General features: G+C 42.6%; 1 protein-coding gene across 3 annotated transcripts in view; it reads right to left on the reverse strand.

Annotated features, from left to right (window-relative positions):
- LOC105280996 (microtubule-associated protein futsch) overlaps window positions 1–13,546 on the reverse strand; it is a 282,442-nt gene that overhangs the window by 21,023 nt on the left and 247,873 nt on the right. For all 3 annotated transcript variants that reach the window (XM_020032260.2, XM_026969570.1, XM_026969569.1), the window contains one exon: window positions 10,025–10,169. In XM_020032260.2, the coding sequence (XP_019887819.2) occupies window positions 10,025–10,169 (145 nt within the window). The remainder of the gene's footprint in view (window positions 1–10,024; window positions 10,170–13,546) is intronic.

The following is a 13,546-nucleotide window of genomic DNA, read 5'->3' on the forward strand; positions in this document are numbered from 1 at the left end:
ATTTTTCGACGAATTCAATCACGAGTATAAGTGTCATATTATCAAAAGATACGACAAATCTGATCGTGTATCTATATGCGACATATGCGATCTAGTTACTAATATTAGCGACAAATGACGATTATTGAGATATAAATTACTGAGCAACGAGAATCGATAAAGACGAGCTACGTGTTTTACCAGTTTTCTCTAAAACAACATCGTTAATAGCAGATCACATTTTAATCTTGATTAAATCGGATGCAAAATGCATCGACGCTACTAACTAGAATTGAAAGCTAGAAAGAAAATATGCTAGTTTTGTTCTCTGAACATGCAACGCCAAGGTCTGTTTCGCACAATACTCAGGCTCACAGGCTTGGCCAATTGGCCGCCAAAGACCGACCAATGATTGAGCGCCAAAGAACGGTCGAACCTTATACCTGCTATGTCCAGGTATCTCAATTTCTTTTAGGTCATCCCCATTGGCTGTTGATATAGGTCATTGGTCATTTGAGGCCCAGTAAAGACCCAGCCAATGACCCAATCGCTAGCTCATTAGTCAGTGTCGACCCAATGGCTCGTTGGTCGGCATCGACCCAATACTCATAAACTCTTAACTGATCTGGATTGGCCCAGTTGTCATATCTGGTGACTCCTACTTGACATGACATTGACGAAATCGAAACTGTGGAAATCTTGACGCGCGTTGCGTGCAACGCATAGACGAGCGACGCGCACTATCTTATCATCTTGTAGGCGCGAGAACATTACGCCGCGGGCAAACAGATAATGGTAAGATAACTCTCGATAACGCCGCGAAGAACCGGAGCCGTTTGACGCTTTTTATGGCTATGCAGACACTTGGTGTCGGGGCGATAAAGAATAAACGACCGTACACGCCTTTCACCTGTATACTTGCCCTCGATCTACGAGCACGCTCGAAGATGAAGTTACGATTCGAGTACCATCGTGAGATCATTCGAGTGTAATTATACGCTTAACGGCGCGAAGCTTGTTAAGAAAATACGAAGCCTCAAGAAGTGACCTCCCTTGTCTCGTATCGGCGACAAATATTTTGTCGCCGCGAGTATTCTCGGAATTCTTATCTCAAAAAATAAAGATTTCTCCACATTCCTCCCAGAGGTTATTAATAAAATATAGATTATTAAAAATATATATTATCACATATATACACGAATAATAATAATAATTTTCATCTTTAGTAGAGATCGAATAATGAGAAGGGGTTTCTAATCCGCTTCGAGAAACGGTTACATATATGTGTGCTTACCAATCTTTTTCGATGTGCACGACATACATTTTTCTTCGCGTTAAAGTTAAAAAGACGCTGCGTCAAGCAGATTGTAAGAGGCTAAATTCGCTGACGACACTGTCGAGGAAGCCCAAAGGCTTCCTATGTGCTTGATACGCAGCACGAGGAATGCTGATTACACACACTTCCAGTGTTATATCGTCTTCGCGAACTCCGCTATCGTCTCGCCGGCACGTATAGTGTGCTTCGTAAGCTTTGCGTCAAAGTTCAGAATGTATCCCGCGATAAATCTGAAGACCACTTTGTTCAGCAAAAACTTTATCTCCAACCGACGTTCCGAGTTATATATACAATAATATCTTTTTTCCTTTTTAATTTAAAACTAGGATATGCTTTGATGATTTAAGACTGAAACGCTGATAAAAATAAAATTTTCAACTAAGATTAATTGAGAGAAATAACGTGCCGATATCTTTTAGCATTTTTGCGATGACATGTTCATTGCCGTTATCGCAATTTCTAATCTCTCACGGACTCGACTTCGCATTGAGAAGACAGGAAATCAAGTTTGAGCGCGGGTCATCTTACGAAACATTCTGTTTATCTGGGTCAGCAGCAATCGGGATCGATAATATTTTACACATATCGTTCCCTCAAGTCTTTGTTCAGAGAGACACAAAAGTCACAAAAATATTGGATTCCAGGTGACTGATAAACAAACGATAAACCAGTATCAATAATGCACGAGGCATCGTGCACACATTTCTCTTTTGTATCTCTTTAAATATAGATAGATACAACGGCGCTACCTATTCAATGCCGGATGCCTAACGGGATCTTTGAATTTCTATTGTGCGTAATCTATTCAGTCCGGCACAATGGCACGGAACGATTATCATGCAAGTTTTTGCGTACAATTGCGCAGATACGCGCCGGGAAAGAAAATTCACATCTTGCGTATTTGACCTCTCGATCTGAATGCGCATATTGCGCGATAATCGCGACGACGACCACTGCAATCGCTAACAGCCTACGCGAGAAATTAATAAATACCGAACGATTATCTGCACAATGGTAATAACTGAGACTTTGAATTTTCCAGCACAGTACGTATCATCGCGAAGGCCCGTGACTTCTATTCCTTTCACATTCTTGTAATGAATAAATCAAACTGTTCGTGTGTTTGCGTGTACGGCCGTGCATCTCCACGTGTTGTATTACATAAAGGAGATTTATATACTTCCGCGAAAAGATGCACGAAATTACGTCGGTCAGACGTGTATGTGCACTTCGTATCGATTGTATCGCATAAAGAACGGCCGCGTAGATCCACGAGAAGGATACGCGAGATTATAACGGCCGGGCATGAGTGTATGCACATTAATACGAGCGTGCAGATTGAAGTATCGATCTCTCTCGCTGCCAAACGACTCCTCTCCCGTTCCTTTCCGAGCCGGGAAACCTGTTCCGAGATCCGCGAGGCAACGCCGTAATTATAAAGCGCCGGCTGTACACGCGGATCCGTTCACCGAAACCGCCTGTGTCATTAATTCCCAGCCGGCATGGCAGCACTTTGCGAACCGGCCCGAAAACCTTGACTCACCCGAACAGAAAGAGAAAGAAAGGAAGAGAAAGAGAGGGAGGGAGAAAAAGAATCGAGAACTCCTTGCGCAACGCTGAAACGCGCGATAGCAATAGCGTAATCGAGGTTTCAGCTACCTCTTGTTCAGACAACCTTAAGAGGACCCTTCACTCCTCAGTCTAGACAATGTCAATTCTGATTATTTTGCCTTCATCTCCTCGGGATTGCCCGGAAGCTCAATAAATAACGCGCAACAACCCACACTACACGTGTACATTGAAATAAAATCGACACGAGATCATTATTAAAAATTGTAATGACGTGTAAACGATAAGATAATTATCCAGGCTTCATTTTCTTTTTCTTGTCTTCTTCCTACGTGTATTTTCTCCTTCTTTTTCTATATATTCTTCTGTTCCTTTTTTCTCTTTTTTTGTTTCATTAAAAAGTAAAATTCTTTATCTTCATCTGTCTTTGTTTTTATTCTCGGCTGCCAAGCGCGCCGCCGTAATGCTTACAATCATTTTCTTCGCATACATAATTCATAATCATTATTAATTTGCAAATCTCTCTAGTTCGCATCGTATAATTTGCACTCTCGTTACGTATTATTACATACTTTGTCCATTTGATATGCGTAACGTATTTATTATAGAGCAGAACAAGTACCGTCACCTCGGTTTTTTGTTTCCTCCGTCATTCCTTTCGCGCGGAGCTCTTACTGCATCGCGCGACGGACGCTTCTGTCCTCCGACAGGAACTGTCATTGCGTGCCCAGTCATTAACGTCGATCGATGTATTCATGTGCAACGCCGGTCGAAGCTGCAGCTCCGATCGGCTGTACTCGAGCCGCGATGCTCCGACCTTGCGATCGCGTTGCACCGCGCGACGGTGTCGCCGACCGGGGAAACGCGCCGAGGAACGGATATATCTAACGGGTCGCCCAATTTACGTGCGACCCCGCGCGGGGCGAAAGCGGCGAGCACCCTGCGCTCTATTCTGACACGTGATCAAACGAGATTAGAGCTCCCGTGTGCGTTGTGCGTCCTGTGTGTGTGTGCGGAATGACGGTAACTCGTACTAATCCGCCCAAAGCCGTCAATTACGGGCCTCGGCCTCCATGGGAAGTGTGTGTGTGTGTGTGTGTGCGTGCCGTCGGCCGCGTGTTACGCCATCGCTATCGTGTTTGTGCGCTTTGCCTCCTCCCATCTTTCTCTCTCGCGTGCGCGGGTGAGCAAGTGAGTAAGAGAACGTGCAGGAGACATGTGCCTACATGCATGTATAAGCTGCTGCACGTATGGTACATGCTCTACCAACATACCGCGCACATACAGCTGGCGTGTGTGACCCGCTTACACACGAGAGAGCGAGCGACTTGCTTTCGCGTATATTACGGATAACTGTACCGCCGGTAGGACTGGTCGGCCGGCCGCGCGCACGTGTGCGTGCGTGCCATACGTGAACGGGTGAATGCGCACACACGCGCGTGTGGGAGGGAGGAAAAGAGAGAAAGATGGATGCACACGTGCACCCATATGCGGCGAGTGCAAGAACGGCGTGTTTCAGCATACACGCGTCATGTGTGCTACGCGTGTACGTGGACGACGCGGTAATTAACTCCGCACGAGATTAGAAGGCGTGGGTAACGACGAGCGCGAGTTCACGGCGAGTGAACTCGCTGCTAACGGCGAGGCGAGAGAACGTGACGAAACTCCGCGTGCAGCTTCGGCGTATCGCGGAGGAAGACGCGGATGCACCGCGTTGCATAACGGCACCCAATGCTGTGTGCAAGTTTAAAGCACTTCGATTTTCCTTCTTTCTGTCACAGAGTGCATCAATGACTTCGCGTGGGTAACAAAATATCTTAGAATGTAGCGAAAGTAGACGTAAACTTTGAACACGTAGAAACTTTGATCATTTATAATTATACACGGTAACGCGATTTTTGCAAATTTTTTCGGCGTTAGAGACAAACGTCTGTCTATGTGTGTTATCTATATGTATATGCCTTTCTGAATATACAGGGTGTCCCGGGTTTTAACCGACAAACTGCGGGAGCATATTCTACTAGTGGAAATAAGAAAAAATTCTTATATCGAGTTTGCTTAGAAATGCTTTATTACAAAGTTATAAACCAATATTGAAAAGAAATATGAGATAAGTAACAACGGAACATAGTGTAGAATTTGGAAGGTCGAAGATGTTTATGTTACGTGTATTCACGTGTATTCATGTTCACTATGTTGAAACGATTCAGTATGATTGTTACTTTCACAACAGTAGCTGTTAGATTTCAATCGTCGTGTCAACTAGCAATTACTATCAGAATGCCAAAAGTGTTTTCAAATGAGGAATACACTGATATTCATTTCGTGTACGAATTCTGTGACGGAAATGCACGAGCTGTCGTACGAGAGTATCAACGTAGATTTCCTAACAGGAGAGTACCAGATAGATTTAAAGCAACGAATTACTAATTCAGTTACTGAGATGCAACAAAATTTTCAGGAATGTCGTACTGTAACAAATTCTGTACTACGTCGATGTCTAGCTTGTATCGATGTGCAAGGACAACATTTTGAAATGCGTCACTAAATCATTGCGTACATAATTTTTATTTTTGTGAAAAAATCCGTTGTTACTTATCTCATATTTTTTTTCAATATTGGTTTATAATTTTGTAATAAAGCATTTCTAAGCAAACTCGATATAAGAATTTTTTCTTATTTCCACTAGTAGAATATGCTCCCGCAGTTTGTCGGTTAAAACCCGGGACACCCTGTATATGTTGTATTTTTAAGAAGCGATCATGAGTGTGACAAATGTCAGTCATCGTCGCCGAACCGTTACCGATCATAATAGGTCTGTACTGTAAATAAATTCGCGAGAACGATCCGATACTTCTCGATTTTTATAATTACATCTATCGTTATCTTCCATTACTAAATCTGGCATATATATTTAAAATTGTATGTTTAAAAAATAATAAAATTACTTTGCTCTCAAACAACCTTTTCCCACCATCTCAAATTCTTTAGAGTCTTTGCAGTAAACTCATATTTCTTACCGCTTAAAGCAGCTTAGAATAACACTGAGGAAAACTGGCCATCTTTTATGCTGTTCTCTACATTTTCTGCAATTTATTTTCAAAAGAAAAATGTTTTTTTGGAATTTTCTTTGTTCACGATTGTTCTTGCTGATGATGTAAATCGGCGTTCCATAGAGAAGGGTTTACACCAGGAAAGTGCATGCGTTTTTGCGCCCATGCTGAGAATAAAGAATAGAGAAGACGAAGAATGAATGGAATCATTCGATCAATAGAATAGAGGGAAAGTTTCAGAATAGCCAATGATGAGATGGACGAATTGAATGCATAGTTTAAATACCGTTTGAAGATGGCGACCTTTTTTCACTTATTCGGATCACCGATTCCTTTGTTGTGCGATAACTAATTTATCGTAAGATTTATTACCTGATAATACACATCGTTATAATTATGTAGTAAATTTTTAATTAACAATTAACATGTATCACTCTATCTCGCCAATAAATTCCCTAATCACAATAATGAAAATCGTGAGTGGCCGAACATGGCTTCCCAAGAATGCAGACTGCATTAATGCAGAATGCATTAATCTTTCATTTGCATTATCGTAACACTTGTTATCCCGTACGTGCCTACGCGAGGACTTGGTCTGTTTCAGATGTTTAATGCACGAAATGCAACCTCTGTCACGTTACGGACTTAATCCTTTAAATATAGTCAGAGGTAGATATACGCGATAGACGAACAAAAGTGTATTAAAGCTCTCTTCGATGTTCTGGCTCACGAACAAATCGGCTGAAATGCGAATCTTGGAAATATTTGAAATATCATACATGATTCATGCATTTCGACACTGCGAAAGAGCAATCCACGCATTTGCGAGTGCAGCGACACTGAGACGAACACGTTCAAAGCTCCTGGCATCGAGTGAAGTTAAAATTTAAGGTTAAGATGTTTTTAGATTCTTTTAATTTTAAATCTAATGTGCCAACAACCAGCTGCTTATGGTTATTATAACACCCTCTTTGCTACTTTTCCTATTGGGGCCTCCTTGCCTTATTAAGGTTAAATAGAATTAAAAATTAAGGTTAAGAATCATGAAGTCACGACTGGATTGCCTCAAAAAATGAGTTATTTTATCGGCGCGGGATCAAACTATTAGAAAGATGACAAAAAGTTATTGATAGCAATACTTCGATTAAAATATTATGTTATCTTATTGCTATTAATAAATAAAAGTAGCTTTTATTATACAAACTTTTGTTCCTATGGAACGGTACGTTGCAACGTGGTCATTCTGACGAGACCACGATGAAGATTACCACACGATGAGGACGTGGATCTTGATACCGAAAGTATTGGTACCGAGCCAAGAGCCATTTTGAATATAATTGTTAACAATAATTTTGTTACCTGTCGTTGGATATAGGACAATATCTTCGCACGTGTTTCTTCATTGAATTCACTGAATTCTTTATTGAAATCATTTGGCATAGCCATATAGCGTTAGTTTATTCACTAGGTTTCCTTATATTCATCTTGTAACTCCGAAGAGTAAAAGCGCTAATTAACGCATCTCGTAAGGATAATATATAGATGAAGAATAAAGAACAGATGAACATCTCACGTTCTCGACATGTGCACGAAGATTTCTAGAATAATCGTACGCTCTATCGTGTACACGTGAGCAAACGAATGCTCGTTCGTGATAACAAATTATCGCGATTATCAGTGTGATACAAATAGCGCAAGAGTGGCGTAGTGAGCTTCCAGAATTATAAATATATGAGTTAACAAATTTAACAATCCTACTGTCGAACACGACTGATAGACGGAAACGAATGTAAGCAACTGGATTCGATGTGTAGGTTTCGAGTAGAGAACGACGAAAAGTGACAAAGAAGGCTAACTGAGCATTCTGATTGGATGAAATGCCATAGTAAGTTCCATAGCATTTTTGGAATAGAGAAGAGATTAACGTGAGTTCGTATTACGCAATCGGATCCCTTCGTAAGTGATATGTTATTAATCTTGGAAATATTTGCCTCTTCGATTTGATATAGAGGGCGTTTCTTATCTCCAGCCCACTAAGTAATGAAAGAAATATTTTTAAGTGAAGTCCAGTCAATCAGCACCATCTTTCTGTAGAAGATTATTTGTCGACGAGGATAGTTTTTCTTAAACGAACCTTCTACACTAAATATTCCTTTTCAATCTTTGCTTTTTTCAGTAAACTGTAAACATCTTCTCTTTTTTCCTTTTCAATCATTTTCAATCAAAAATAAGATGTATTCACTTTTATCGATCAATATCTCCTAATCTTATCCGTATGCATGAAATAACGCAAGATAAATATCTTTTTCAAAAATATCAGCTCGTTCAAGAGTCTTTTGAAAGTATTTTAAAAGATAAGTTGTGATAGCACATGTACACCTCTTCGGGTAACCATGTAACAAGGAACCATAGATGGCAGGAAAAACCAATCAAATAAAATCTACCGCATTTCTCTTAAAATATAATAATTGTCACAACAATTGATAATCGTGACAAACACACAACAATCAAATTTGGCACTGATGCAACAATCAAAAAAAGAGAAGGAAGATCGTATTTATGAAGGCTACATGTACTGATATTATGCGTACATAAATCCAGGTACGCATAATATATATGTATATAGACCACTTACAATTTTCAAAGCAATTTTGACACTACAAACGTTCGCACAAGACAGGTGTACTGGTGCATTTGCTCGGCTGAAACCTTTTTTCGAAAGAATTCGAAAGTTTTTCTACATCTGTCCTAGTCCTGGGAACAGTTTCTATTTACTTTCTTTGTTAAAAGGGGAAGCTTAGGTAAAGCTTAAGTAACCACAGAGGAATTTTTCGGTTACTTTGCTGAATTAATACACTCTCCTTGTTTTCTGAAGATAACAGTTTAAAGATCACGATGATCGTAGTTCTTTACAAATATTTTGGAAGAAACCCGTTTTTTTCCTAACTTAACTGTATTTTTTCTTTAAAGTGCTTTCTTTTTCCTACTTTTCTGCTCTCTAATTCTTTAGGTAAGGCGAAACGATCTCAATGCAAGGACACAAGGAGCAGGACTCCCCCAATGAGAAAGGCAATTTCCGAGTTTCCTTGTTATTAACTCGTTAGACACCGCTGTTGAGGGAAAAATTCCCCAGTCTCGGGAAATAAACATGATAGGCGATAGATGCGATAATTGTGGATGAAAATCTGATGATTTGGACACCTTCTGACGCTTTTGCGATCAACCGCAGGAAAATAGAAGTGTCATTATCCCATGAATCAAGCAGAATCATGTGTTTGCCAGTGAATCATTTCAAACTATGCTCTTAACCAGTAACAAATATAAAATTAATGCATCGAATAATTGAAACATAGATTATATTTTAATGTCTTCAAAATAAGAAGTTTAATGATAGATAAGAGAGTTGCGCACGTCTTTAGCACTATTAAAATTTGATACATGATAATTCCTACAAGTTAACATTCACGATGCAACGTAAAGCGTAATGTTGCTACTTTGTCAAGAAATGCAACGACCTACTTTTTTTCCGAGCGACCTTCAAGTGCGTAATCGTCAGTATGCGAGCAAGATATTTGAAAAATTTATAATTATCTATTTCTCCGAGCGAGAGCGATAATCAGATACATGCCGGATCAATCAATTACGCTACATTAAAAATAAAAACCGGTATCTTATCCGGCATTATCTAAGTATGACCTCAAGTTCACACGTTTATTTGCGATCTTGTCACAGCGGCTCGATAGTCGCGACAAGGGTTGTTAAGATCCGTCCAGACAGATTTGACGGATAGCCTCATAAAATAAACGCATAAAAAATCATGACTTTCACTTTTGTTACAACTGACAGCTACCTCCTTTTGTGTAACGTATGTACATACACAATGAATGCAACGATAAGAGGTCCAGTCTAGACTAGTAAATGACTGGATCTTTTTTTAAGCGATTATCGAACCTACCCTTTGAACCTTTTTTCTCCAACCGGAAAAAAGGGCTAGAGGAATAAACTGGGCGAATAGAGTAAGCTTGGTGCAAGGGATGCCTCCGTGGAAGGTCAAAGGGGATGTAATGAGCAGTAAAGCCTGACTAACCTTCGCCAGCCTGAAGGACTCCTCGAAGTGCTTATGGACCGCTTGCTCAGCAGCCCTTTGCTTCTCGATCCGCTCCCGTTCCATCTTGGCTTCCCGCTCACGCTCCCGCTTCTCCAGCTCGCGCGCTTCCGCCTCGCGACGCTCCCTGCAAACAAGCAAACATACGAAAACTTGAGTCCAGTCATTAATCACGCGATTATGCGAATCGGTGTGGTATAAATTAGCCCTGCGGTTTACGAGATCGTCGGCAATTAAAAGCGAATTTATAGGCGCTCCGCACCGGTAAATAGGCCCCGCTGTCTACCCCCTCGTTCCTAAGCGCAGTTGCAGCATCGGCCAATTAATTTTAATGGGACGTGATCTTAATCACGACACAACTCGCAATAAATCTTCGTTACGAACCAATGGAAATCTGTTCATCATTACGTTTTCCAGCAAACTGCACCAGTTTACAAGCGATAGGCAGCTTGGATTCCCTTATCTCGTCGTGTAAATCCGGAGGTAAAGTTGGAGTTACTTCGATCATCAATACGCTTCACGTTGAGGTCAGTTCCCAAAATAGCGACGAAAAAATAACGCGATCTCGCCGTCCATGTTTCAGCCGTGAGGCGCGGGCGTCTTCATCCGTTTCCACAACGACGCTTGGCAGCGTCAGACACAATTTGCACGCGCGTAATTTATACGCGAGCGTAAAGCAACTCGACCGCTCTCATGCTCCCTCGCGCTCTGCGTTGCTTATCGATTTATCTCCGCCCTGTGGTTCCCGGTTGCGCGAACCTCCGCGGAAACGGCAAATAACGTTATGCGAGGGGAAAAAAGAAGTGACAGTGCGCTCTCCTACCCCTTGAGGGCAATAAGCGCTGTCAGCTGTTTTCGTTATCTGACAGCAGCGAAATCAATTTGTTGTGTTACGTATCCTCTTTGCGTTATTCGAGATGCGAGTGCGTGGATCGCGTCATCATCATAAGCAATTTCCCTAAGTTTAAAGGACGCAAGAGGAATATTCATTCACACAGAAAATTATTTAAATTAGCATCCATATAATATTCAATCAATTTGATATTTTCTAAGTGTGCGAGGATGATTCTCTTACATCACCGAGATAGTTGTGCGCGGTAAGTGGCGCGTTATTCTCCATCCGTTCTCTTTACGCTCCTCGCTAGGATATATCAGCGCATTTTTTCGCCGCCTCGCGAGTTACGCGCGCGCGAAGACGAAGATAATAAACCACAGCGTCTGGCGTAGCTGCGGTGTATCTATTCCGCGACTTTTTCGAGGGGAAGATAAGCATTCATTAACGCTTGCGCAAGTTATTTATACTGTTACGTGCGCAATGCGCGTCTTTATCTGCACGCTCGGTCGGCGGACCTTACAATGCACTCGCAGGATCCGCGCGCGATAAATACGTCTGCGCGTATCTTTTTCCTCCCCGAGAGATTCGCTCGTTTCTCTTCCTCCCGCCGTCTCCTTATTTCCGCGTGCAGATGTTCGTCGGGTGCAGTGTACCGAAAAAGCAGATATTCGTTTACGCACAGGTATCTACCTATCCGAGTCACAAAAGGATAAATAGTAAAATGCTAGTAAAAGTGCTGACTAGCACTTTTCTGGGAAAAACGAAACTATTTCTCATTTTTTGACATGTATGTACCTACCAGATGACTTTTCTGGGAAAAACGAAACTATTTCTCATTTTTTGACATGCATGTACCTACCAGATGAACTAGATAACAGATGACCATTTTCCTTTCATAAACAATAAGAACAGAAGATCTTCTGCGAAAGTTTAGTGCTGGAATATAAGCCAGCAAAGGACTATGAGTCGACCTACTATTCTATTCTATTCTATTATGTTTCTACGTTATTTATTATGCGATGTAACAGATTTTCTTCGAGAGGGCGGATGCTGCGAGTAGCCTTAGATCATCAAGGTTACAGTAGAATAATTGAATCGGGCTGTCTTAGCTATTTACGCATGATAATCTCGTTGGAGAAATCGTAACGTTACTTTTATGTCATTTAAATCTTAAGTAGATGTCATGATCTCATACATCCAAAGGTCAAAGACTATCATTTTATCGCTCACTGATTAATCGATTGGACTAATCTCGATCAAAATAGAAATGTAAAGTCTCAATTTTCAAGATGCCTATTGTGCAAATTCTGGAAACGTTTTCATCATTAGTACCGCATATAAAGATCATCTGAAAATCAGCCAAGAGCGCACGCTCGACGCTGACTACATGCCTTACGAAGCGTTCTGCGTAATATGCGTAAGAGCATCGTCAGGGAAAAAAGGCAGATCCCGTTGACGCGTTCGCGCGTGCATGTGCACGCTCGTCGGAAGGGGGATCGCACGATGGCGAGCATAATGCGCACGATATAATGCAACTCAGCAGCGAGAGTGGCTGGCACAGCAGGGGGGAAACGAGACGGGACACTTCCAAGAGACCCGCACCCGAAGAAGCGGATGCATGCATTCTTAGAACGCATAATAACGTGTCTTACGATGCGGCAGACTCCAAACCATATGCATATATACAGGGTGTCGCGGAATCATCCTTACGACTGCAAATACGAGTCGATTTCTGTCAACAAATAATTCTGATGAATTATTACCGAAGACCGGGTTCGACCAACGCGAGAGGCGTAACCGAAGCAGTGGAGAAACCAGATTTTTCACGACGCGAGGAAACCGGTGGTCGCTTAAACGAGACAAATGTGGATCGAACCAGTTAACGAGGAACGTCGCATCGGCTTTTATCAGTAAACGACCGCGCCGGACGTAAAATGTTGACTAGGTTTGTTCGCGTTTGCTTGCGCCGTGTGCCGGGCAATCAGCTCGTTTGTGCCCCACGGAAAAAGCGATCTCGGAATGGTGAAACGCGGGGGTCAACACGGTCCTAAAAACGCGTGCTTGCTCTCTTTCTCTCTCTTGAGATTGCACGTTTCCTCGATCAGGTTAATCGCCAGGAAACAAGGGAGAAAGAGAGGGAGACACGCTCGAAGGCCGACAGGGCAGGAATTCCTCCGTCCCCCTGTTGCTTGCCCGCTGGTGCCCCGTCTCCCTTTTCCCGCCACCGGCGGGATCGTCCGTTCGGAAATCGAGCGGGGTCGGGCGGTGCCGGGTCCGGTCCGATCCGGTCGATAAACCGGTTCGCGGTATGGGAACGGGTTCTCGGGCAGCAGTGCGCGCGTGCGCGCGCGCGCAGGTTCGACATTTGAAAAATCCGGTCGCCCGGAGAGACCGGACGGACGAGAAAACGAGCCTCTCCTCGGACAACAGCGCGAGTATCGCCAAAAAAGGCATTACACATTCTCCCGCTACCCCCGCGCACGCGCGCGCGCGCATAGGATTGGTACCCTCCTCCCGCTCCTCTCTCTCCTCGTTTCATCAGGCCCGGAGCAACCGATACGTGATACTCGTATCGATGTGCGTCGAAAGTACCTGGAAGGGTCGTGAGAGTGGCGTGAGATGAATAGATTAGGCGGGGCGACGCGTTGCTCCTTTTCCTCTCGGGGCGT

The sequence above is a fragment of the Ooceraea biroi genome, chromosome 5, assembly GCF_003672135.1.
Source record: "Ooceraea biroi isolate clonal line C1 chromosome 5, Obir_v5.4, whole genome shotgun sequence".
NCBI lineage: Eukaryota > Metazoa > Arthropoda > Insecta > Hymenoptera > Formicidae > Ooceraea > Ooceraea biroi.